We start from the raw sequence: 27,039 nt of genomic DNA on the forward strand, positions 1-27,039 counted from the left end.
CTAATTCATGCAGTCCTTATAGTTGAAGAGTTTAGTGATGCTAGGCTAGTGCTAGGCTAGTGCAAGGCTAGTGCGTGTCTATGGTAACGAGTCGCCTGCATTAAAAACCTCTTCCTCCAAACGTTGCCATATCTGATTTGTTGAAGCTCCTTTGTGAGTTCCACGTGTAGTAATGCGGCCGCAGGTAAACAAACTGTAGATCCGGTAACCGAGCAGATCACTCCGCCGCTGCGTAGCTACAACCAGGAAGCTGATGCTGCTCAAATATTAGTTATTCTAAAACTTTGTTCAGTCGACACAGACGTTTCTATGGTCAGTCTGGTGTTATAAGTGATTTGCCTCAGGTGCTCTGTGCTCAGGTCGAGCTGTTTTAAACCCTTGTGTGGCCTTCGCGGGTCATTTTGACTCGCTGTCATGTTCCGGGCATTTGGATGCAGGTGACACCAGGGGGCGCTCTTCCAACCCTCTCAGTGTAAATGTGAGTTGACTTTCTTCAGAGACTTTAGGTCAGACATGAGTGACAGTAACATGAGGCTAAATACAGTGAGCTCTTTGTTTCCAGTAAAAAGAAGTGAAGAAGGAAGTCATGGAGCTTCTGCTTTAGACAGAACTTCAGACTCTGCTGCAGGTAAGAGTCACATCATATTCTGAAACTCACATATGTAGCAAAAACATAATATATGGAAAATTACAAAAAGAAAAATATTTGAAAATCCTGTATCTAATCAAAAAATGTGTTTTTTAATTTACTCCCTAACCCAAGCCATTTGTATCTGCTGTAAAGTCATGTTTGTCCCAGTTCCTCTAGTCGTGGTGGGTCCTGTGGACCATGACAGATGTGGACAGGACTGTGGTAGATCTACTTTTACTTTGGAGAAAATAGTTACTATAGTAACTGTTGAAGAAATGAACCTCATGAGCTTCTTCTGTAACATCTGTCCACATCAGTCCTGCAGCACCACGACTCAGAGGAACTGGGACAAACATGACCTACAGCAGATACAAGTGACAAGGGTTTGTTTTTTTTTGTTATGTTTTTTGTAGAATGAGAGTAAATTAAAAAAAACTATATTTTTTATTAGATACATGATTTTCAAATATTTTTCTTTATGTAATCTTTATGTTTTTACTGCATATGTGAGTTTCATAATATGATATGACTCTTACATGCAGCAGAGTCTGAAGTTCTGTCTAAAGCAGAAGCTCCATGACTTCCTTCTTCACTTCTCAGTCTGTGACTGAAGAGCAATGAGGCCTCAGCCTTTTTACTGCAAACAAAGAGCTCACTGTGTTTAGCCTCATGTTACTGTCACTCATGTTTGACCTAAAGTCTCTGAAGAAAGTCAACTCACATTTACACTGAGAAGGTTGGAAGGCGCCCCCTGGTGTCACCTGCATCCAAATGCCCGGAACATGACAGCGGGTCAAAATGACCCGCGAAGGCAACACAAGGGTTAGGCTACTAGTTACCATACACATGCACTAGCTTAGCATTAGCATAGCACCACTAAACTCTTCAAATGTAAAGGACTGCATGAATAAAAATACATATATATCTCCAGAAATCAACAACACTCTGGTTAACAAGGAAGTGAGGCCTTAAATCCTGAAACATCCCTTTAAGGCGGGGGTTCTGTGTAATAGTTACAGCTGCAGCGTCAAAGTCCACTCTAGTCGTATTTAAAGGGACGTTTGTGTGCGCTGACTTACAGTTTTTCTTGGGCTTGTTCACCGTGCTGTAAAGCGCCGTCTCCGCTCGGCTCGATTCAGGATCTGAAAAACCACGGGCGAAGAGTCAGTTTGGTTTTGCAGAAGAGAAACAAAACTTTCTGATCCGGCATTTCCATCACGGCCGAGAACGAGTCCGGGGTTTGTCGTGAGAGTGACTTCATTCAGGCTTTGGAACGTTAGAAATGTGTTTTCAAGTTTGACCTTTAAATCCTCACCTGGCTTTACCCAAATCTAAAAGGCTATTGATAAAAATGTGACAAAACAGAGACAAAAGTGAGACGAGGATGAGGAAGAAAATGCAATAAAAGAGTGACAGAAATATGTGACGAAAAAGTGACAAAAAAGTGAAAAAAAGTGAAAAAAAGTGAAAAATTATGACAAAATTATGACAAAAAAGTGACAAAAAAGTAACAAAAAAGTAACAAAAAAGTGACAAAAAAGTGAAAAAATTATGACAAAATTATGACAAAAATATGACAAAAAAGGAACAAAAAAGTGACAAAAAAGTAACAAAAAATGTAACAAAAAAGTAACAAAAAATGTAACAAAAAAGTAACAAAAAAGTGACAAAAAAGTGACAAAAGGTGATGAATCATGACATAAAACATTACAAAAAAGTGACAAAAATATGACAAAAAGTGACAAAAATATGAGAAAAAAATGAGAAAAAAGTGACAAAAAAGTGACAAAAATATGAGAAAAAAGTGACAAAAATATGACAAAAAGTGACAAAAATATGACAAAAAAGTGACAAAAGGTGATGAAAAATGACAAAAAACATTACAAAAAAGTGACAAAAATATGAGAAAAAAGTGACAAAAAAGTGACACAAATATGAAAAAAAATGACAAAAAAAATGAGAAAAATGTGACAAAAATGTGACAAAAAAGTGACAAAAATATGACAAAAAAGTGACAAAAAAGTGACAAAAATATGACAAAAAACTGAGAAAAAACTGAGAAAAAACTGAGAAAAAACTGAGAAAAAAGTAACAAAAAAGTGACAAAAATATGCAGCAACAACGTGAGGAAAAAGATCAGTTTAGATGAGTTTTGAAGGTCTTTTCAAATGAGGCCTTAAACTGGCCTACTGTACAGGCTTTGACCTTTTAGTTTTGGGTAAAGCTGAACTGGAGGCGGGGCTGAAGAGGTTAAAGTAAATAGACAGTTTATACACAGACTTTTGCTCACAGATTAGTTCATAATTAGTTACTCATTGACATTTTCTCAGGTAAAGTCGGCCGCACTTTTAAAAGTATCAAATGCATTCAGAGAAAACAGTCACCAGTTCTTAAGAAGTGATAAAAGAGTGAGCAGAGACGTGTGACACTGTGGTTTGTGGCACTAACACTTAACAACAGCAGAGGCCAGTTTCATAAACGCCTCAGACACTTTTCTCCTTTTAGATTTACCGTTTCCAGCGCGCGGCTCCTCCACTTCACTGATCTCCGAGTAGATGGCCGCGGTTTCAGCCTCTGCTGCGGCTGAAAAACAAACACGTTTATACCTCCAGTCTGCAGCGGGTCATGAGCCTGTTACGTGGAGGTTCATCAGAGCACCTCGGTTTGTACGCGTGGGCTTCGTTACCGCGGCGTAGGTTTCACTTCTGCTGCTCCTCTGACCTGAAACACAAAAGGAGCTGCTCCATCTGTCGGCCACGCTTTGTGACAGTTCAGCATTTGTAAATCACTTCTCCTTCATTCCTCTGACTGTACACAGCGCTCATCCTTTTACCTTTGTGCCTTTTATAGATGAACCAGAAGACGAGCAGCAGCAGAGACAGAGCGACCAGCCCGACCAGAGGAGACACTGTGGGCTGCGGTTTGACCAGGCCGTCCCCATCAGAGGCGACCGAGCCGCCTGTGCAGGGAAAGGAAGTGCGTCAAACCTCACATCCTCCTGTGAGACGGGACTTTCTCCTGTTCCTCACCGCTCACAGCCAGCCACTGCTGCTCCGACTCTCTTCCCTCTGAGCTCCTGCACTTGTAAACTCCTTCGTGAGACTTAGACACCTGTAGGGTCAGCTTTCCCGAGGAACTGTTCCCGATCGTTTCTCCGTCTTTAAAGAAAAGAGCCGTGTGGTTCGGGGCGGCCATCTTGTCTGTGCAGGTCAGAGTCAGGCTTGTTCCCTCGGTCACAGGACCATGTGGACACTGCAGGAGCACGGCTGGAGGAAACATCTCACTGTTACTTTATGTCTGATCAAAGCTTTAAATATAAAACACTGACCTCTGACTCGCAGCAGATTTTCTCCTGAGGACTCTGTGCCAGACGTGGAACATCTGTACAGCCCCTGGTCGGACTCTGAGATGCTGTGGATTGTCATCTCTCCAGTTGGACTTGAGTTTATCTCAGAACCATTTTTGTAGAAATAAAACTCTGTGGAAGTGCTTTGGTTTTTATTTTCGATGCAGCGAAGAGTCACATCGTCTCCAACCATCACTGGATGAACAGGACTCTCCAGGACGACGTCACCAGCTGTTGGCCACAGTAGATCATGTTCTGGATCTTAACTCTCAAACACCCAAAAGAAAACAAAGAAACATCTTCCAAACCTGTGACTGTGATGTGGACGCTCTCGCTCCTCCTCTGGGGGTCTCTGCTCTCACACCAGTATTCTCCAGAGTCGGAGAGATACACTAAGGGGATGTGGCACAGCCCAAACTGTTCACTGTTTTTGTTACAGGACGTTGTTTTGCCCGACATATTCCGTAAGACCTTCCACTGAGTAATGCTGTTGAAGAAGCCTTCACAGGTCACTGTGAGGGCGTGGTACTCAAACAGCTGCAGTTTGGACGGGACGACACGAGGGACAGTGAACTCTGAAAGAAAAGTGATGTTAATCCCAAAGAGCAGGTTTCTCATGAATCCACCACAGAGGCCAATGTGGTTAAAGAGTCAGTCATACTTTAGTTTTGTGCCCAAAGAGGCGGATTAAACGTATCCATTTAATATCTTATAGTAGTTCTATCATTCTCACATTGATATAGTGTTACTCTGTAAAGCTACAACAATACAACTCCCATGAGCACGGCCTGGAGAGCGAGCTTTCTGATTGGTCTTCCTTCTGAGCCCGTTCGGCTGGAAACAGTTTCTTCCAGGAAAGTTTTAACAAAGATGTGGAGACATTTAGAAGGAGTAAAAAATCCAGAAGACTAGACAAAGAGAACAGTGGAGGAGGCACAAAGAAACGATGATGAGAAAAGGGGCAAAGAAAAAGAAAAGGACGTTCAGTGAAAACTAGAAACAAAATGGAGAATGGCTGTTCTACCAGAAAAGCAACAAATGTGATGAAAAACGTGACGAAAAAGCCACAAAAGAGAAACAAAGTCGAGCCAGAAAAGCAACAATAACACAATGAGAAAAGAGTGACAAAAGCAGCAAAAACATGATGAAAACATGAACGAAAACGCTTCAAATATTTGACAAAAACCCGACGACAACGAAACAAGAAAGTTGGGATCAGTTTTGTACAGTTAGTTTCAAATGAGACGTGACACTGTTGCTCTTCAGTCCGAGCTGGAGGAATGAGCTCGGTGAAGGCGGAGGTTAAGAGGTTCATTACTGTGAAAATGTTTATATTTGTAAAACATGTAAAAAGAAATCTGTATTAAGGAACAAAACATGTTTTTCCCTTAAGTAAGAAACAGATACTTTTAATATTACACAAGTAGAAGTAAAGGAACTGTAAGTAACTGAAGTGCTTGAGTAAATGTTTCTGTGTCCGACCCACTGAAGCTGCTTCCCCACAGTGTCAGACTCAGACTTTATAATAATCACTAAACTTTAATATAAACCATGTCCAATAAGAGCAGATGAAACAATGAAGAAGCAACATCACAGAGTTACATTAAAGGTATAAAAGTGTAGCTTTACCTGATGTGTGAGGAGCGACGTGATGGACAAACACAGACAGAAGCATCACTGCACAGACATTTACAGCTTTAATAAATCATAGTTTTCTGGAGTAAAACATGAGTGAAGCTGAGACTCACCCACAGAGACGGAGGAAACGCTCAGCTCCATGTTCAGACTGAGCTGTGACTCTGAGTCGAGCTGAAGCTTCCTCTTCAACACTTTATTTTAGGTTCTGAGAGTTTCACTTTGAGACACTTTCACCTGAACAACATCACAACTACACAACAGCACAACAGGAAGCACAACCTTCACCTGATGATGAGGCCGGAGGCTTTATTCAGGAGGTTAAAGAGTCAAATGTATCAAATCATTCATTTCACTTTGTTTTATTGTCAGTTCTTTCAAAGGTTAAACACAGGCAGAATCAAAACTGCAGAAAAAGTCTTTACAGACACAAAGGAACAAACACAATCAGGGCAAAGGAACCAATCAGCATTCAGGACTCTAATACAATCCACCAATCACAGGTGAGGATCACAGGCGAGGATCACAGCAGCGGATTTAAGGAACACAACAAACTGATAAAGAAGGAAAGGAGGCGGAACAATTCAGCTTAACCTCTTAACTCCCGCCTGAACCGAGACGATCTTTGTCCTCACGTCATCGGATTATTTTCCATTATTTTTTTGTTGGGTATTCAACTCATTTTTGCAACTTTTTTGTTATTTTTTTGTCATTTTTTTGTCCATTTTTTTTATCACATTTTTGTCATTTTTTGTCAATTTCTTGTGACATTTTTGCCACTTTTTCATAAATTTTTGTAACTTTTTTGTCAATTTTTTGTCACTTTTTCATAATTTTTTGCAACTTTTTTGTCATTTTTTGTCAATTTTTTTTAATCATATTTTTGTCATTTTTTTCGTCACTTTTTTGTCACATTTCCATCATTGTTTTCGTCTCAGTTTCGTTGCTATTTTCTCACCTTTTTTCCAGAAGCTTTTGGATTGGGGTAAAGCCAAACTGGAGAAAATGTGCTCGGTTCAGGTGGGAGTTAAGGGGTTGAACGGTCTGAATGTGGAAAGCTTCATGAACTTCATAAACTAGATGGACACAAACCTCAATAGCTGAGAAGAACAACCAGCAGTACAGTATCACTTGTGAGCTTCTTTCCTTTTCTAATCAGGAAAATGTACTTTGTAATTGTTTTTCATCTCGGCCACAGTCCTGCTGCTGGTCACAACTCCTAAAAACAAAACACAAACCACCTGAATGCTCGGTTTCTATTCTATTCTTCTTGTTTCTCGAACCTTGGGTTTCTCAGAGTAAATGGCGGTGGTGAACTTTCCTCAGTCCGTCGCCTCGACCAGAGCAGGGCCTGAAAGAAGCACCGGTGAGTTCAGGTTGTTATTTCAAAGTGCAGGGTTGGACTAAAATAAGCGTCCTGTCTTCTCGCTCTGTGCGGTTTTCATGTGCGGTTTTTCGCGCCTCGGCCTCTCCGTGAGAAACTGCAGAGCTCAGGTTTCTCACCGTCGCTCATCCAGGCAGTTGTGTCATAAACAAATACGTCATTTAACAAGTCAAATCATCAAGTAAATGAACCGTCAGTCTCCTGTTCTTACCGGTGACTCTGCTCAGGGTGAAAATGACCACCATCAGCAGACAGCGCAGTCCAATGGGAAAACAGATGATTATGATCAAGCTTGAATCATCACGGTCGACGACAACAGAGCGTTCTGTTTGGAAAGGATCAGAATGTCAAATAAAGTGACGGTTATGCAGATCATGTGACAACTGACACATCTTCAATTGGGAAAAACTGAACCGAGCTACTGTGTCTGATCCCGTCCTCACCGCTCACAGCCAGCCACTGCTGCTCCGACTCTCTTCCCTCTGAGCTCCTGCACTTGTAAACTCCTTCGTCAGACTTGGACACCTGTAGGGTCAGCTTTCCCGAGGAACTGCTCCCGATCGTTTCTCCGTCTTTAAAGAAAAGAGCCGTGTGGTTTGGGGCGGCCATCTTGTCTGTGCAGATCAGAGTCAGGCTTGTTCCCTCGGTCACAGGACCATGTGGACACTGCAGGAGCACGGCTGGAGGAAACATCTCACTGTTACTTTATGTCTGATCAAAGCTTTAAATATAAGACACTGACCTCTGACTCGCAGCAGATTTTCTCCTGAGGACTCTGTGTCAGACGTGGAACATCTGTACAGCCCCTGGTCGGACTCTGAGATGTTGTGGATTGTCATCTCTCCGGTTGGACTTGTGTTTATCTCAGAACCATCTTTGTAGAAATAGAACTCTGTGGAAGCGTTTTTGTTTGTATTTTCAACGCAGCGAAGAGTCACATCGTCTCCAACCATCACTGGATGAACAGGACTCTCCAGGACGACGTCACCAGCTGTTGGCCACAGTAGATCATGTTCTGGATCTTAACTCTCAAACACCCAGAAGAAAACAAAGAAACATCTCCCAAACCTGTGACTGTGATGTTGACGCTCTCGCTCCTCCTCTGGGGGTCTCTGCTCTCACACCAGTATTCTCCAGAGTCGGAGGGATACACCAGCGGGATGTGGCACGGCCCAAACAATGTACTGTTTGTGTTACAGGACGTTGTTTTGCCCGACTTATTCCGTAAGACCTTCCACCGAGTAATGCTGTTGAAGAAGCCTTCACAGTTCACTGTGAGGTCTGTGTATTGAAACAGCTGCAGTTTGGACGGGACGACACGAGGGACAGTGAACTCTGAGGGAAACATAAAACAGAAAAATCAATCCCACAGAGAACGTTTCTCATGAACCCACCACAGAGGCTACTGTAGCTAAAGAAGTTGCTCATCATCACCTCATGAAGAGCAGCCTGTCACCATAAGAGAATTGAAAGGTCGATATATTAAGCCGCAAAAAGATTTCGGCCGTGGTCCCCAGGCTGCTGTGCAGTTCGAAATGATTCGAGCGCACACATGGGAATACCCAGGTTAATCCTTGAGATTGTGAAATGACAATAATGCATCTGTTTTATGCAGCCGTTTCCTGGACTCAATTAAGAAACCCCCAGACGTGTCTTCATTTGAAACAAGAAGCAACGATCGGACCCTTCACACTGTGCTGTGGTTCTAAAGCACGACAATGTTTGAAACTCGTCCTCACCGCTCACAGCCAGCCACTGCTGCTCCGACTCTCTTCCCTCTGAGCTCCTGCACTTGTAAACTCCTTCGTCAGACTTAGACACCTGTAGGGTCAGCTTTCCCGAGGAACTGCTCCCGATCGTTTCTCCGTCTTTAAAGAAAAGAGCCGTGTGGTTCGGGGCGGCCATCTTGTCTGTGCAGATCAGAGTCAGGCTTGTTCCCTCGGTCACAGAACGATGTGGACACTGCAGGAGCACGGCTGGAGGAAACATCTCACTGTTACTTTATGTCTGATCAAAGCTTTAAATATAAAGCACTGACCTCTGACTCGCAGCAGATTTTCTCCTGAGGACGCTGTGTCAGACGTGGAACATCTGTACAGCCCCTGGTCGGACTCTGAGATGTTGTGGATTGTCGTCTCTCCAGTTCGACTTGTGTTTATCTCAGCACCATCTTTGTAGAAATAGAACTCTGTGGAAGCTTTTTTGTTTGTATTTTCAACGCAGCGAAGAGTCACATCGTCTCCAACCATCACTGGATGAACAGGACTCTCCAGGACGACGTCACCAGCTGTTGGCCACAGCAGATCATGTTCTGGATCTTAACTCTCAAACACCCAAAAGAAAACAAAGAAACATCTCCCAAACCTGTGACTGTGATGTGGACCCTCTCGCTCCTCCTCTGTTCTCTGCTCTCGCACCAGTATTCTCCAGAGTCTAAGGGATACACCATCGGGATGTGGCACGGCCCAGACAGTTTACTGTTTGTGTTACAGGACGTTGTGTGGCCTGACACAGACCGTAAGACCCTCCACTGAGTCCTGCTGTTGAAGAAGCCTTCACAGGTCACTGTGAGGTTGTCGTATTGAAACAGCTGCAGTTTGGACGGGACGACACGAGGGACAGTGAACTCTGAGGGGGAAAAACAGGAAAATCAATCCCACAGAGAACGTTTCTCTTGAACCCACCGCTGAGGCGACTGTAGCTAAAGAAGGTGTTCACCATCACCTCATGAAGAGCAGCCTGTCACCATAACAGAACTGGAAGGTCGATATATTAAGCCGCAAAAAGATTTCGGCCGTGGTCCCCAGGCTGCTGTGCAGTTCGAAATGATTCGAGCGCACACATGGGAATACCCAGACTAATCCTTGAGATTGTGAAATGACAATAATGCATCTGTTTTATGCAGCCCTTTCCTGGACTCAATTAGGAAATACGTGTCTTCATTTGAAACCGTAACAAGAAGCAACGATCGGACCCTTCACACTGTGCTGTGGTTCTAAAGTAGCCTGGCTAACGCCAGACTAAAATCACAAGTGATATTTAGTCTGGGGACACCAATTCATGTTCTCGTAGGAGAGGTGTGGTTTACGAATGTCTATCATGTGTCTGCACGAGGCCACAGCCAATCGTATCATCGTATGAGATGACGTATGACGTACCCGCTGTAAACTTTTGAGCTAAACTATTTACAAAAAGCTTGATCGAAAAATAGCGTTGCGTCTGCTGCTGTCATGTTGGATCCATAAGAAACCTTTTTTTTTAAATCCGTAAATAAACTACAAGTCGTCATCATCTCGCTGTCCCTCCTTGTTCTCTGATTGGTTCCCAAATCCATGCGAACATTTCGGCCATGGTCCCCAGGCTGCTGTGCAGTTCCAAATGATTCGAGCGCACACAGCAGTCTGGCCGTAGCCAGGTTAGTTCTAAAGCACGACAATGTTTGAAACCCGTCCTCACCGCTCACAGCCAGCCACTGCTGCTCCGACTCTCTTCCCTCTGAGCTCCTGCACTTGTAAACTCCTTCGTCAGACTTAGACACCTGTAGGGTCAGCTTTCCCGAGGAACTGCTCCCGATCGTTTCTCCGTCTTTAAAGAAAAGAGCCGTGTGGTTTGGAGCGGCCATCTTGTCTGTGCAGATCAGAGTCAGGCTTGTTCCCTCGGTCACAGGACGATGTGGACACTGCAGGAGCACGGCTGGAGGAAACATCTCACTGTTACTTTATGTCTGATCAAAGCTTTAAATATAAAACACTGACCTCTGACTCGCAGCAGATTTTCTCCTGAGGACTCTGTGCCAGACGTGGAACATCTGTACAGCCCCTGGTCGGACTCTGAGATGTTGTGGATTGTCATCTCTCCAGTTGGACTTGTGTTTATCTCAGCACCGTCTTTATAGAAGAAGAACTCTGTGGAAGTGTTTTTGTTTTTATTTTCGATGCAGCGAAGAGTCACATCGTCTCCAACCATCACTGGATGAACAGGACTCTCCAGGACGACGTCACCAGCTGTTGGCCACAGTAGATCATGTTCTGAATCTTAACTCTCAAACACCCAAAAGAAAACAAAGAAACATCTTCTGAACCTGTGACTGTGATGTTGACGCTCTCGCTCCTCCTCTGGGGGTCTCTGCTCTCGCACCAGTATTCTCCAGAGTCCTTGGGGAACACTACGGGGATGAGGCACGGCCCAAACAGTTTACTGTTTTTGTTACAGGGCGTTATGTGGCCCGACACAGACCGTACGACCTTCCACTGAGTAATGTTGTTGAAGAAGCCTTCACAGGTCACTGTGAGGGCGTCGTACTCAAACAGCTGCAGTTTGGACGGGACGACACGCCGGACAGTGAACTCTGAGGGAAACATAAAACAGAAAAATCAATCCCACAGAGCAAGTTCCTCATGAACCCACCGCAGAGGCTAGAAGGTGCTCACCATCACCTCATGAAGAGCAGGCCTGTCACATAACACAATTTGAAGGTTGATATAATAAGCCAAGCAATATTATTGAAAACCTTTTAATGCCCCAGAAACCAGAGGTGGGAGACTCGAGTCAGATGAACAAACTTGACTTTGGACTTGCTGTTTGTGCCCGGAGACTTCACTTGGACTTTAGACCAATGACTCTCAGGGACTTGATGTCACATTATATTTATTATGGATTTGAGTAAAACCACATATGTTTACATCAGCCACATGCTTTGTCCCGACACAGCTCTTCTAATCAATACAGCGCGAAAAGGCCGAAGGATATGTGTATTTCTTTGGATTAATTAAAAGTTTTCTTCAGTGAGTGAAGAGATGAAGACTCATGGACATAATGAAGGCTATGAAGGAAAACCTTCTAAACAATAGACTGTAGCTACGGCGCAGACAGGCAGAATCTAGAACTACGACGCCGCGGGAAGAGCTGGATTCATCAGAAATGTTGGGGGCGGTTTGGTGTTTTAAGGCGTTCACAGCAGTCACACAGAATCTGCTTTGAGCAGGGGCGGTTCCGAGTGGGTCTGGGGCATTACAGAAAAACTGACAGAAACAAAAAATAATAATAAAAATATACTATATATTCATCTTTCTGACCTACAAAAGAGTCGTCACAAACATTCGGGGTGAAGTGAGAATACATTGGAAAATAAAGTGGACAGAAAATAGAGGAAAAAATTTTGAGAATTATTTTTTTTTGTCTATTCAGAGCAATTGTCTTTTTGCTTTTACGCCCGAACCTTTCAGGCCACGCCCCCAAAATCACTCAACAAACTCGGGACCTCCATTCTGTAAAATGTAATGAGCATTTATAATATTAACCTCTTAACTCCCACCTGAACGGATCCCATCAAAAAGCTTCTTGGGACAAGAGCACCAAAACAGCCACAAAAATGAGAAGAAAACAAGGATGTAAACGCAACAAAAATGTGACAAAAACTCAACAAAAATGTGAAAAAAATGTCACAAAAATGGAAGAAAAAGAAAGAAAGAAAAAACATACAAAAGGTGACACAACACAGCAACAACGCGAGGAAAAAGATCAGTTTTGTGGGTCTTAGCTTTCAAATGAGGTGTTACACAGGCCTATATAATAGCCAAGGAGGACAGAATGCATTTGGTTTAGGCGAGTGGTAAGAGGTTATGGGTGAAAGACATTCAACATCTGGTTTAAAGGTGTTAGTTTGGACGCTGTGTTTTGATATTTGGTTTATTTTCACTTAAATATGCAGTTTTCAATCAAAAATACTTCAGCATTGACCCTCACTTTGGGAACCACCGGTGTAACGACTGTTCCAGTAAGAACAGCAGATGAAACAATGACAAAGCAACATTACAGACAGTTAATTCACTAAAGGTGTCAAATATAAAAGTGTAGTTTTACCTGATCTGTGAAGAGCGACGTGATGGACAAACACAGACAGAAGCATCACTGCACAGACATTTACAGCTTTAATAAATCATAGTTTTATGGAGTAAAACATGAGTGAAGCTGAGACTCACCCACAGAGACGGAGGAAACGCTCGGCTCCATGTTCAGACTGAGCTGTGACTCTGAGTCGAGCTGAAGCTTCCTCTTCAACACTTTATTCTGGTTCTGAGAGTTTCACTTTTGACCAACTTTTACCTGAACAACATCACAACCACACAACAGCACAACAGGAAGCACATGCTCTACCTGATATCGGCCAAACCCCTCAGAGACTCCATGTCGGTCGGGCCTTAGTTTGTTCTGTTTTAAACATTCCATTGTTCCCCTTTTCAGGCCAATGTGTTGTCACGGTAACACTGTGGTTAACCTCTGTACTCTGCCTTAAAGGAGCTATATCATGCTATTTTAGCCATTCCAAAGTTAAGTATAGGCATTTATATGATATATTGTACCTCTACCACTATGGAGCACTAATTTTTGTGATAAATATAAGTGTTTTCTGGAGGTATTTTTCGAACCCGGAAGACACAACGCTTCGATTCAGTTAACTCCGCCCCCTCTCTCCGCACATACTTTACCGTAATATAAATAAACAACAATAAGTGAAGTTACTTCACGATGCAGTTATACGGAGTTGACATCTGCAACACAGCTTCATAAATGGCTAACACACAAGCTAATATGCTAACACACAAGCTAATATGCTAACACACATGCTAATATGCTAACACACAAGCTAACCCGCGTTTGGATTGACTCACCGCTCTGGTCCATCGCTGTTTACATTATGGGACTCGCGTTGGTTATAAAAGTTAATCCACTTTGATTCTGGCGAAGGTTCACCAAACATCCATCAGTGACAGTCACAGAAAAACAATATTTTGGTGATAGTCGCTGAATCCCGGAGAAAAAAACAGCTGAGTGGCCTCTTCTTGAAAAAAGTTGAACAAACTCCTTGTCCTCGTAGCCAAACGCGCTTCTTTTTCTCCGTGACATTATCGTTAGTTAAGAATAAAAAACAGGTGTCCAGAGTAGGTAACGAGCTCCATCTTCAGCTGCAGCGCAAACATGACTGATCTGTTCAGACGCGATGTGTTTGTTTTGGCCTCAGCTGACCTGGAAGCACCTCTGGCACATCCTTTTTTTTTTTTTTTTTTACTCTTTGTTTCTTTCATACGACAGAAATAATGAAAAAGCTGTTTTACAAATTAAAATCAGGCCGTAAGCATAGAATTAAGACATTACATTACAGACGTCGAGCACTTCCGTTCCGCTGTTACGACACAACTGAACACTCAGTCGTTCACCAGGAGAGGGAGGAGCAGCTGCTCAGAGAGCAGGATTCAGGAGGATTACTGAGAGCTGCGTGAATGAAGCCACAAACCACTCTAGGGGTGTTTTTGATAAGGAAATAGCATAACAACATGGCTAAAAGCTCCAAAAAGTCGATTTTGCATGATATAGGACCTTTAAAGAGCATATGACAGGTTGTTATGTAAGGATTAAACAACTCGGAGCCGCCCGTGCATTACACGGTTATAATGCACGAAGCGTCAAGAACACCACGACACGCAGCGGAGTGTTGTTCCTCCTGCATTATAACGTCTAATGCGGCTCCTCGTTGTTTAATCCGCTTATACCAGGGTCCCACAAACGTAACATTTATAATAAATGTTTTTTTCATTGACTAAACTCACTAAATCTGCCAGACTACGGGACTATTTTGTGTGGGTTATTAGCCGGTCACTGAAGGCTTGTCTCAGAGCGAGTCATTCTCCGCAGCTATTACGAGGATCTCAGTCAGGCTCAACGACACAACATCAGCACAGAATCACAACACAACAGGACTAACCCGGAAACACTTTTCCCTGGAAGTAAACACCGATATGCGGCACTCGTGGGCAGGAGTTATTTACCTTTTACGCTGTTTAACCTGAAGCTAAAGCTAGCTAGCTCAACCAGCTCACCTGTTTATGGAAACAGCTGCGGTGGAGTCGCTCACACCTGGGCCCCCACGAACTGAAACTTTTATGTTTGACTTTACTAATCCAGACAAATATGCTTAAAGGAATAGGCCACCGTTTTTACATTCTGAGATATGTTCTTACCTAACCTTAGACGTGTTAATATATCCCCGTCTGGTCTTTGTCCGTGCACTCTGTCAGGCACACGGAGCACATACGCAGCCTCTCCCACATGTCATATAGCTCCAAAAAAGCTCACGATAGAAGCTACCAAGCTCTTCCACGTGTTCCCTATTTAAATAAAGTTACGTGAAGTGTTTTCATGCGAAGTACATTTACACAGAAATGTAAAATGTCGATTTTATAAGCAGATAAAATCGACAGAGGCGTAATGATAGGAGGAGCACAGCGTCCGCGCAGTAAGACTTCCCCGCTCACTTCCGTCAATAGAAGCTGCGTGACTTGTAGAGAGCTCGCAGAGAACAGTTGAAGAAGCATGGAACAATGCCTTTTACGTGCATCGTGCCGGGCTGTGATAACAAGCAGAAAGTATATAGTGTAGTAATGTTTCACAGATTTCCAACTCACCCCGGACGACGACACAGGACTCAGGACCTCGACCATGAGGTAGGAATGCGAGTGTTATAACCACCGGTCCCTGAAAAGGGGACAAAACTTAAAGTTAAAAAACACAGCGGTTTCCAACGTCTCAAGCCAGTGGTTTAATGACAAGAGATGGAACCGAAGCTCCCCCTAGTGTCCAACGACCGGATGTGCTTTACTCAAACCAAAAATCCTTTCAAAATAATGCACAAGCACTAAATCTTCGTATGAAAATGTCCATAGTAAAAGATCATTGCTTTGTAAAAAGGTTGTTTGTTTGCTTGTCATATTTTTATCGAATTTTATAAACTTATTAAATAACTTTTTCACGCTATTACACGAGAGAAAATAAATACATTTTCTGCTTGTTGTAAAAGGCTCTGTACAAGTCACGCAGCTTCTATTGACGAAACATCCACCATGCTGACAGGACACACGTGTATCAGAAACATCCACCATGCTGACAGGACACACGTGTATCAGAAACATCCACCATGCTGACAGGACACACGTGCATCAGTTTATCTGCTCATACAAGGACTTTATTTTGCCCGCGGGACGATTATGCTTTTCTGTATCCAACAGGATGGATGTTTTAGCTGCGTGTGGAGCAGAGGCTAACCTACGCTGTGGCTAAGGAGGAGATGTTTTCCAAAACTTGGACATTATTTATGGGATACTCTGAGGACTTTTGGAGCTTTTACACAATGGAAGAGCAATGTCTGCGTTTGGTGAGTACTGTAAGTTTTGTTTTTTCTGCATGTTTAGTCAATCAACAAGTGGCACACGTATAAGATACTGCTGTTTTGTGGAGATTAGCTTCTTAGCTTGTTAGGGCTGGTGTTCACTGTGCGATTTGTCTAAGATTTTTAGATGTCACGTTGCATGACGTTGGGTTTGCAAAATCGTGAGCTGCTCTGTCTCCAGTGGTTCAGAGAGAGAATTGTGGTCACGACCAATGTTATCAGTATCAGGCTACAGACGTGTGTGGCCGCATGCTAACGGAGCTAACGGATGCTAGCGGTGTTTTTACTTCGTCAATCCTGCTGTTTGTGGCACAGATTACGTGTGATTTCATTCTGCAGACTTGATCTGATGTATCGGTTTGTGTTTGTGAGCCTTTGAACCGCGTTTGTGAGCTGCGTGGATGTCGTCTCCTGTGGTTAGCTTTGGTAATGGCTACTGTGGTTAGCTTTGGTAATGGCTACTGTGGTTAGCTTTGGTAATGGCTACTGTGGTTAGCTTTGGTAATGGCTACTGTGGTTAGCTTTGGTAATGGCTACTGTGGTTAGCTTTGGTGATGGCTACTGTGGTTAGCTTTGGTAATGGCTGCTGTGGCTAGCTTTGGTAATGGCTACAGTGGTTAGCTTTGGTAATGGCTATTGTTGTTAGCTTTGGTAATGGCTACTGTGGTTAGCTTTGGTAATGGCTACTGTGGTTAGCTTTGGTAATGGCTACTGTGGTTAGCTTTGGTAATGGCTACTGTGGTTAGCTTTGGTAATGGCTACTGTGATTAGCTTTGGTAATGGCTACAGTGGTTAGCTTTGGTAATGGCTACTGTGGTTAGCTTTGGTAATGGTTACTGTGGTTAGCTTTGGTAATGGCTACTGTTGTTAGCTTTGGTAATGGCTGCTGTGGTTAGCTTTGGTAATGGCTACTGTGGTTAGCTTTGGTAATGGCTGCTGTGGTTAGCTTTGGTAATGGTTACTGTGGTTAGCTTTGGTAATGGCTACTGTGGTTAGCTTTGGTAATGGCTGCTGTGGTTAGCTTTGGTAATGGCTACTGTGGTTAGCTTTGGTAGAGGCAGAGAGTTTATCATCAGCCACTGTCATTTTACATTTCTACCGTGAGTGAATCGCTCTCCCGTTAACGCAAAGCACAACATAAAAGTGGTGTGACGTAAACAAGCTAATCCTGAATGAATCTGCGAGCAGCCGGCGGGCTAGTTAGCTTTAGCCTGCTAGCTTCTTTGCGTTATCAGCGCTGATGTCCATTCATTGCATAAAGACCTTTTTAAATGTCAGAGCTCCACATTTGTTCTTATCGTTGGTCCTCAGTCTGTCACATTTTGTCCCAGGTTCATGGTGATATAGTTGTGTTTCACTAAATGTTTCAACGAGAACGAGGATGAAAATGCGACAAAAACATGACAAAAGAGACAGAAAAAAAGGCAATGAAAAAGCAAAAAAAAACAAAACTACAAAACATGACAAAAAAAGGGACAAAAACATTTTAAAAATGTGACAAAAACAAGTAGAAACAGTTGAGAAGCTTTTAGACTTCGATAAAGCCGAACTAGAGAAAACAAGGTTAACCTCTCCTTATGACAAGGACCTCTTCAGTTTCGTTTACTTTAGGGACAATTCTACCTCAAGAACGAACTGAGAATCAAAGTTAAGAGAATCAATGTATTATAAATATAGTATTTTGTTTGAAATGTATTAGTGCTTCCATTATTAACCATGTGAAGTTGATCAAACTGAGAATGTGCTTTGAAACTGTTCCTTACTATGGCCTCTAGATGGCAGAAAAATACAAGTGATCCATGAGAAATAATCTCTGTTTTTGACAGGTGAGCCTCTTGTTCAAGATAATGTATCTCCATAGTTAAAGTTTCCTTTACCATTTTGGATTCAATGTGAACCAAAAATACATCTAAGCATCAGTCTGAATGTGGAGAAACCTTTATTGTGAGCCACTTGAAAGGTCTGGAGAGGAAATGGTTGATTATCTTTTTTATTTTCATTGACAACACTCAAAAAGAGAAGCATAAAGTAGATGACTGAGCAGAACAACCAGCAGAGAGGACCATGGTCACTCTAATACAGTATTAAACACTTGTAACAATAAGCATTGGTATAAATGTGGCAGAGATGTTTAACACAGAGCAGAACATGGACACAATGGTTCTATGGTGAGAATCAGCGCTGAGTCTCGGCCACAGTCCTGCTGCTGGTCACACGTCCTACAAACAACACACAAACCACCTGAATGCTCGGTTTCTATGCTTTATTTTTCTTGTTTCTCGTACCTTGGGTTTCTCAGAGTAAATGACGGTGGTGTACACGTCCCAGTCCGTCGCATCGACCAGAGCAGGGCCTGAAAGAAGCACCGGTGAGTTTAGGTTGTTATTTGAAAGTGCAGGGTTGGACTAAAATAAGCGGCATGTCTTCTCGCTCTGTGCGGTTTTCATTTGCGGTTATTCGTACCTCGGCCTCTCCGTGAGAAACTGCAGAGCTCAGGTTTCTCACCGTCGCTCATCGTGGTAGTTTCTTCGCCAGACTCTGTGTCATGAAAAAATACTTCATTTAACAAGTCAAATCATTAAGTAAATGTACAGAGCGTACCGGTGACTCTGTTCAGGATGAAAATGAACGCTAACAGCAGACCGCCCAGTCCAATTGGAAGAGAAATTATAATTATTAAGCTTGAATCATCACGGCTGATGCTTGAATTCTCATGGTCGACGCTGATGCTTGAATTATCATGGTCGTCAATAATCACATCCTCATGTCTGAAAGGGGTGGAGCTTTCTGTGGAAAAATTGATGCAAATAGTATATTATGGCCGACTCTTGGCGTTTACAAAATTAGTTCTTAGCTGAAAACAGTCAGGAGATCTTACACACAAAGGTAACCCAACATTCTGAGTCATATATATTTGTACATATTAAATCTTGTAGTAAATAATCCAAAATCACAAGAAATGCACAGTCCACAAAACATGTAAATATAATAACATGAATAAACATATACCCTGTTTATTCAGAAATACGTTGCTATTATCACTTGAGAACTCCAGCACCACGGGTTGGGAGTTATTTTTCTTTTGGCTGATGCGGTGGTAGGCTAATGATGTGGTAATATATGCTAATCATGTGGCAATATATGCTAATCATGTGGTAATATATGCTAATCATGTGGTAATATATGCTAATCATGTGGTAATATATGCTAATCATGTGGCAATATATGCTAATCATGTGGCAATATATGCTAATCATGTGGTAATATATGCTAATCATGTGGTAATATATGCTAATCATGTGGCAATATATGCTAATCATGTGGTAATATATGCTAATCGTGTGGTAATATATGCTAATCATGTGGTAATATATGCTAATCATGTGGTAATATATGCTAATCATGTGTTGACATAGGTTAATGATGTGTTGACATAGGTTAATGATGTGTTGACATAGGTTAATGATGTGTTGACATAGGTTAATGATGTGTTGACATAGGTTAATGATGTGTTGAGATAGGTTAATGATGTGATAATATATGCCAATGATGTGGGAATATATGCTAATGAGGCAGTGACATATGCTAATCAGGTAATGACATATGCTAATAATGGTGACATGCTAATGATATGGTGGCGTGTATTCATGAGACGTGACATATTCTAATGTGATACATGCTAATGGTGCGTTGACATATGCTAATGAGATGGTGACATGTGCTAATAGTGCATTTACATATCGTTAGCCACATAGCATAATTGCCTAACTGGAAAACATGTAAAAAAGATGTTTTATAGGAAACACATTGTTTTTCTCTTATTGCCATTTTAACAATACAAAATAACTTAGGCAGTTATGCTATGTAGCTAACGACATGCTATTGAGCTGGTGACATATGCTAGTGGTGTGTTGACAATTGCTAATGAGATGGTGATACATGCTAGTAGTGCAGTGACATATCGGTGGCGTATGCTAATAATGCGTTGACATATGAGATGGTGACATATGCTAATGGTGCAGTGAATTTAAATCTGGGTCAATCCATTATTTTGATTTTGTCGCTGAATGTATAAGGAATTTTGACAATTTGTTTGCATAAAATGCAGATAAAAACATGAAATGAAAGAAAACTTGCGATACATTTCGGGTTTGTTCCCTCGATCACAGGACAATGTGGACACTGCAGGAGCACGGCTGGAGGAAACATCTCACTCAAAGCTTTAAATATAAAACACTGACCTCTGACTCGCAGCAGATTTTCTTCCGAGAACTCTGTGTCAGACGTGGAACATCTGTACAGCCCCTGGTCGGACTCTGAGATGTTGAGGATTGTCATCTCTCCAGTTGGACTTGTGTTTATCTCAGCACCATCTTTGTAGAAGTAGAACTCTGTGGAAGCGTTTTTGTTCTTCCTTTCAACGCAGCGAAGAGTCACATCGTCTCCAACCATCACCGGACGAACAGGACTCTCCAGGACGACGTCACCAGCTGTTGGCCACAGTAGATCAAATGTTTGGTCACAGAACTGCAGATACTAGGATGAGCACGTTTCTCGAACACCCGCCAGAGGAACATTAAAAAGTGGTGTTCCAAACCTGTGACTGTGATGTGGACGCTCTCGCTCCTCGTCTGCTGGTCTCTGCTCTCGCACCAGTATTCTCCGGAGTCGTCGGTGTAGACCATGGGCATGTGGCACGGCCCCCACAGTTTACTGTTTTGGTTACAGGGCGTCGTTTGGCCCGACACTTTCCGCAGGATCCTCCACTGGGTCCTGTTGTTGAAGAAGCCTTCACAGGTCACGGTGAGGTCGGCGTATTCGAACAGCTGCAGTTTGGACGGGACGACACGCGGGACAGTGAACTCTGAGGGAAAATAACAAAATAAACTTCCATTTAATCCCACAGATACAGCTCAGGTGTGAGCTCTTGTACAGGAGAGGTTTACCTGATCTGTGAGGAGCGACGTGATGGACAAACACAGACAGAAGCATCACTGCACAGACATTTACAGCTTTAATAAATCATAGTTTTATAGTTCCAAAACATGAGTGAAGCTGAGACTCACCCACAGAGACGGAGGAAACGCTCAGCTCCATGTTCAGACTGAGCTGTGACTCTGAGTCGAGCTGAAGCTTCCTCTTCAACACTTTATTTTAGGTTCTGAGAGTTTCACTTTGAGCCACTTTCACCTGAACAACATCACAACTACACAACAACACAAAAGGAAGCACAACCTTCACCTGATGATTAAGGCTGGAGTCTTTATTAAAAACGTTCATAGATATGTTAAGATTGAAATATATCAAAGGCGACAAATAATTCAATTCTGTAAAACACATGCAGAATCAAAACTGTTTTACTTCAAACTCTTGGTGCGCAAAGATGATAGTTAACAGAGTAATATCAAACATACACACTAGGGGGCAGCTTTGTGTAGCCTCATTTTCAGTTTTTTCACCATCTATTGTTTACTATGAAGATCTTTCTTTGTGTATGTGACCCCGCATGGTGGGTTGGGTACAAATAATTATACTTTAATTTAGGAATAAGGATCAAATTAACAACAACGCCACCTGGAGAGGCAAGGCAAGTTTATTTGTAGAGCACAATTCATACACAAAGCCATTCAGAGTGCTTCACAGTTGTAAGAAAACAGATCAAATAACAATAACACATCAACATGAAAAATAACCAATTACAGTAAAAACAAAGAGTGCAGATAAAATACTTTTGAGTAAAAAGAACTGTTTTCTGAGTCTCACATCCTCATGAGACTGTTCCAGATTTAGCCTCACTGTGTTTAGTCCCGACTCTGGGAACCACCAGGAGACCCCTCCCTGAGATGGTTCATACGGCTCTAACATGTCAGAGATGGACTATGGCGCTAAACCATGAAAAGACTTGTAGACAAGCAGAGCTGTTTTAAAGTCTATTCTCTGAGTGACAGGAAGCCAGTGCAGAGACCGGAGCACTGGACTAATATGGTCGTATTTCCTGGTTCTTGTCAGGACTCGAGCAGCAGCGTTCTGGATGTTCTGTAGCTCTGACCGTGAGCAGCCGTTACAGTCGTCTAACCTGCTGGAGACAAATGCAGGGATAAGTCTCTCTAAGTCTGGTTTTGACACTATTCCTCTGATCTCAATGTTTTTCAGATGGTAAAAAGCTGCTGATGTTGTTGCTTTGATGTGGCTGTTTAAGTTCAGGTCTGAGTCCATGATTACTCCTAGATTTCTAACCTGATTTTTTGGTTTTAGAGAGAGAGACTCAAGGTGACTGAGAACACTTTGTCTTTGTGTTTGTGGGACAAAAACAATGATCTCAGTTTTGTCTGAGTTTAGTTGGCGAAAGATGTTTTGCCTCCACAAACTGTGACAGAGAGTATCTACAGGCCCATGTTCACCTGTATCAGTGACAGAGAGTATCTACAGGCCCATGTTCACCTGTATCAGTGACAGAGAGTATCTACAGGCCCATGTTCACCTGTATCAGTGACAGAGAGTATCTACAGGCCCATGTTCACCTGTATCAGTGACAGAGAGTATCTACAGGCCCATGTTCACCTGTATCAGTGACAGAGAGTATCTACAGACCCATGTTCACCTGTATCAGTGACAGAGAGTATCTACAGGCCCATGTTCACCTGTATCAGTGACAGAGAGTATCTACAGGCCCATGTTCACCTGTATCAGTGACAGAGAGTATCTACAGGCCCATGTTCACCTGTATCAGTGACAGAGAGTATCTACAGGCCCATGTTCACCTGTATCAGTGACAGAGAGTATCTACAGACTCACCTGCATCAGTGAGTGTCATCTGCATAGTTGTGGTATGACACATTGTTGCTGTTTATTAGCTGACCCAATGGAAGCATGTACAAGTTGAATAAGAGGAGTCCCAAGATTGACCCCTGGGGACCCCCCTGAGAGGCGGCTCCAGGACCAAACATTAACCGCTGGCAGTAACCAGCAACACAAAATAACCCCAGCAGCAAGTAAGGCAGCACAGGTTCAGGAGAGACAGGAAATTATGAAAATATCATCACATTAGGAAGGAGTTTAGACATTTTTTATTGTTTGTCAAACCATAAACAAAATAAATCAAAGCTTAACAGTTTTGTCTTTTCCATTGAGTCAGCATTACAATAAAGCAGTGAATCGATGTCCGTCCACTGTCCCGTCACTCTGAGCTCCTTCCATCAGGGCAGAGACACGGACTGTGCAGAGAAAAACGTGACAGGAATTATTTTGTTCCTTTTGCATCAACGAGCTTAACAAGTTGTAACCGCTCATGTCTGCCATCATTGTGCATGGTAGACAATAAAGTTTTTCTATTCTATCCTATTCTATTGTTGCCACAAGAGGGCGCTCCAGACCAACTCAAGCTCACTCCCTATTGTCTTTACTAACAGTGACTTCAGAACTGGGTGGGAAGGGAGGTGGGAGGGGGGAAAGGGTTTAGTGAATGGGTTAGAGACAGGATTGGAGACCTGAGGGTGGGGACATTTTTTCTTATTTTTTTCAGAACAATATACTGTCCTCAAATGTTGATGTTACTGTTAATGCTCTTAAATAACGTGACTTTTGGCAAAACCGGTCATTTGCATTTTGAGACGGTGGAGGTGATGTCGGCAGCTGATTAATATTACTCATAAAGTAACTTGTGACCTGACTTACTTTTAAAATCAAGTAATCAGTAAAGGAGTAAGCTTCTTGGGCTTGTCCACCGTGCTGTACATCGCCGTCTCCGCTCGGCTCAATTCAGGATCTGAAAAACCACGGGCGAAGAGTCAGTTTGATTTTGTACAAGAGAAATTTAAGCTTTCTAATCTGGCATTTCCATCACACCTGCAAACGAGTCCTCGGTTTGTCATGAGAGCAACTTCATTCAGGCTTTGGAACACATTAGAATTGTGTTTTCAAGTTTAACCTCTAAACCAGGGGTGCCCAAAGTGGGGCCCGCGGGCCAAAGTTGGCCCGCCGAAACAATTCCATTGGCCCGCCAGAGACAGACCTACTTTTGCGCCGCATCTGGTTATTACTAACTCTCTCCTATTCATTCTCAATGGTATATATGGATGCAGTACACGTTTTGGCCACCAGCATCAAGTTGGGGGCGCTGTTTCACTCCTTTCAAATAGTTAAGGAAACACTTTTGTGGTGTTTTCCAACTTTTGTTTCAAAGGTTGTTGACGTCAACAAAGGTTTATGTTAAAAATTGACTTATAAAAGAATTGATGTTAAACTGACACTCTGAAAATGATCTAATGTGGCATTTTATTTGAGTTAACAAATGAATGAGGTAAAGTCACTGAAGGTGCTGTAGATACTGGTGTTTTGCACTACATTGTTGATTTTGTTCAACTAAAACTAGGCTTTTGCCTTTGTTCACATTGGTTTTAATGTAGCATGCATAGACTAGATAGAATCAAATGCTAACTATTATTTGTTTAGTTATATGTGTTTCACGCTTGACATCACCGTGTTTGGCCCACGATCCACAGGCATTTTTTCATTTTGGCCCTCGGAGACGAAAGGTTTGGGCCCCCCACTCTAAACCCTCACCTGGCTTTACCCAAATCTAAAAGCTTATTGAAAAAAAGTGTCAAAACAGCGACAACAGTGAGACTAGGATGAAAATGCAACAAAACAGCGAAGAAAACGTGCCAATAAGGTGTAATCCACATGAAACAATGGGCTACTAGATAAGTACATGTTGTCTAAGCTGCAATGGCACTAGTTGTCCACTAGAGGCCGCCACAGCGCCTCAAAGAACTTAAGCCTCACCCATGCGGTCATTGTCACTTCACTTGAAGTACCTCCTCGTGTGTCTGATCGAACAGAGCGAGTAAGTACTAAAATGAGCAACTAAACATGATTATTGTGATTCTAATGACTTATACTGCACTGTGAACAGGCTAAAGATACAAGTCTGTGCTGCAGAAGTGACTCTCTTGAGAAATCTGTTTAGAAACCCCCAGTGACTGCTTGTGTTTTGCGTGTGTAGTCGGATAAATTGACAACTCTGAAACCAGATATTTCTCAGAAAAAAAACAGTCGGGTGTTTTATGATGTAAGCCCAATGTTTTACCTGCTTTGCTACACATATATCATTGCAATTCATTAGAATGTACTAGAAAATGCGAAGCAGCCAATGCTAGCTGTTGTTGCTAATGGCTAACGTAGCCATGTTTTTTTTAAGCGAAACGTTTTGTATTTGATATAAATACTGCATATTTGAAACCATAATACATTGTTTTGGTTAAGAATGACAAGCATTGTACAATGTTGGTTAAAAGTGATTTTATCAGTATGGTAAATAAATTAAAAATACAAGTTCAGATAGAATGATAAATAAGCAATGCTGACCATTTGAATGTTTTAAGTCTCTGTTTAAGTTCATGTGTTTTAATTTAGTTTCATCATTGTTATGTGTTACTGCTAAAATGTGGTAATTCTTTATCGGCTGCCTAAGCTAAAATCCAGTGAAATTGTTTACTTAATGCAGTTGTCCTTAACAATTGTGGAAAGAATTGAAATGATCTTTATTGGAGAGCATCGTTTGAGGTCTCCTAGGAAAAAAAACTGGAATTAATTTACTTCCTGTGCTTTTTTGTAGGTTTGATCGTGAGCCTGAAAAGTGATGGCGAACCCAGCCCACGAACCCTGCAGGCGAGTGTGATGGTGCGTTCCACTGCAGAAGAACCCAGACTGGACCCTCTCCGTTGGATTGAGATAAGACTGAAACATTAGTCTCAACACTACCCGGGTAGCAACGTTGCAACCACAAATTAATACCAAACAAACTTTACACATTTTTTGGCGAGTGACAGAAATGAGTGATGAAAAACGCAACAGAAAAGGAACAAAAGAGTAACTGAAAAGTGACGATAAAGTGACGAAAAAAAGGGACAAAAATGTGAGAAAAGATTACGACAAAATGACAACGCGGCAACAACGCAAAGAAAAAGATCAGTTTTGATCAGTTTTGAAGGCTTTGAGCTTTTAGGTTTGGGTAAAGCTGAACTGGAGAAAATGCACTTGGTTAAGGCGGGGGTGAAGAGGTTAAAGTAAATACACAGTTTATAGACAGACTTTTGCACAGCAGATTAGTTTAGTTACTCATTGACATTTTCATTAATGTATAGGTAAAAGAAAGTTCATCTGTGGTGTTGGCTCAAAAGTGAAATCAGTGAGAAAATGCATTTAGAGAAAACGGTCATAAGTTCATAAGGAGTAAAAAAAGTGTGCAGAGTAGGGCTGCAACGATTCATCCATTAAATCGATTAACTCGATTAGTAAAATGCTTCGAACATTATTATTCCGCTTTGATGATTCGCTTAATTAATATTTCTCATTTAAACCGTATGAAACGGGGCCGCCTACGCACACAGAACTTTAAGTTGCGCTTGTTCTCGCACGGCCGCTTCTGAAGAGCGCAGCTTCATGGTTGTAAACACCGGAGCGGAGCTCGCTGTGCTAGAACTCAGAGCAGCAGAGCGGAGAACCAGACTGTTGTAATCATCAAAACACGGCTCAAACAAGAATAAACTCCGTAATGAGAGGCGAAGACAAAGACAAGACAGAGGCGAACAAGGCGAAAGGACACGGCTCCCCCCCCCCGCTACCGCCACAACAATACTGACAACTGCATCGGTGATGATTTACCATCAGGACCATCTACACTTTCATCCACTGTTACTTCAAAGTGTGACATGATAAGGTAACTTCTCTCCTTTCCCCCTCACCAAACACAGACTTTTACATCCTACTGTATCTACTTCTCCGTTGCTGCAAAGTTGTTTGCGCTAAATATCTTTACA

At 42.3% G+C, this 27,039-nt stretch overlaps 2 protein-coding genes across 2 annotated transcripts in view; one reads left to right on the forward strand and one right to left on the reverse strand.

Annotated features, from left to right (window-relative positions):
* LOC306981047 (uncharacterized protein) overlaps positions 1-27,039 on the forward strand; it is a gene marked incomplete at both ends in the record, with an annotated part of 176,471 nt that overhangs the window by 106,766 nt on the left and 42,666 nt on the right. The gene's annotated exons all lie outside the window — the stretch shown is intronic.
* LOC306980654 (obscurin-like) overlaps positions 1-27,039 on the reverse strand; it is a gene marked incomplete at both ends in the record, with an annotated part of 48,682 nt that overhangs the window by 1,252 nt on the left and 20,391 nt on the right. The window contains 15 exons of the mRNA XM_079580082.1: positions 1,711-1,773; positions 3,143-3,205; positions 3,290-3,336; positions 3,446-3,590; positions 3,661-3,897; positions 3,960-4,208; positions 4,286-4,552; positions 7,440-7,676; positions 7,739-7,987; positions 8,065-8,331; positions 8,736-8,972; positions 9,035-9,283; positions 9,361-9,624; positions 10,453-10,689; positions 20,461-20,709. Coding sequence (XP_079436208.1) covers positions 1,711-1,773; positions 3,143-3,205; positions 3,290-3,336; positions 3,446-3,590; positions 3,661-3,897; positions 3,960-4,208; positions 4,286-4,552; positions 7,440-7,676; positions 7,739-7,987; positions 8,065-8,331; positions 8,736-8,972; positions 9,035-9,283; positions 9,361-9,624; positions 10,453-10,689; positions 20,461-20,709 — 3,060 coding nt within the window. The remainder of the gene's footprint in view (positions 1-1,710; positions 1,774-3,142; positions 3,206-3,289; positions 3,337-3,445; positions 3,591-3,660; positions 3,898-3,959; positions 4,209-4,285; positions 4,553-7,439; positions 7,677-7,738; positions 7,988-8,064; positions 8,332-8,735; positions 8,973-9,034; positions 9,284-9,360; positions 9,625-10,452; positions 10,690-20,460; positions 20,710-27,039) is intronic.

Source organism: Gobius niger (genome assembly GCF_951799975.1).
Source record: "Gobius niger genome assembly, chromosome: 21".
NCBI lineage: Eukaryota > Metazoa > Chordata > Actinopteri > Gobiiformes > Gobiidae > Gobius > Gobius niger.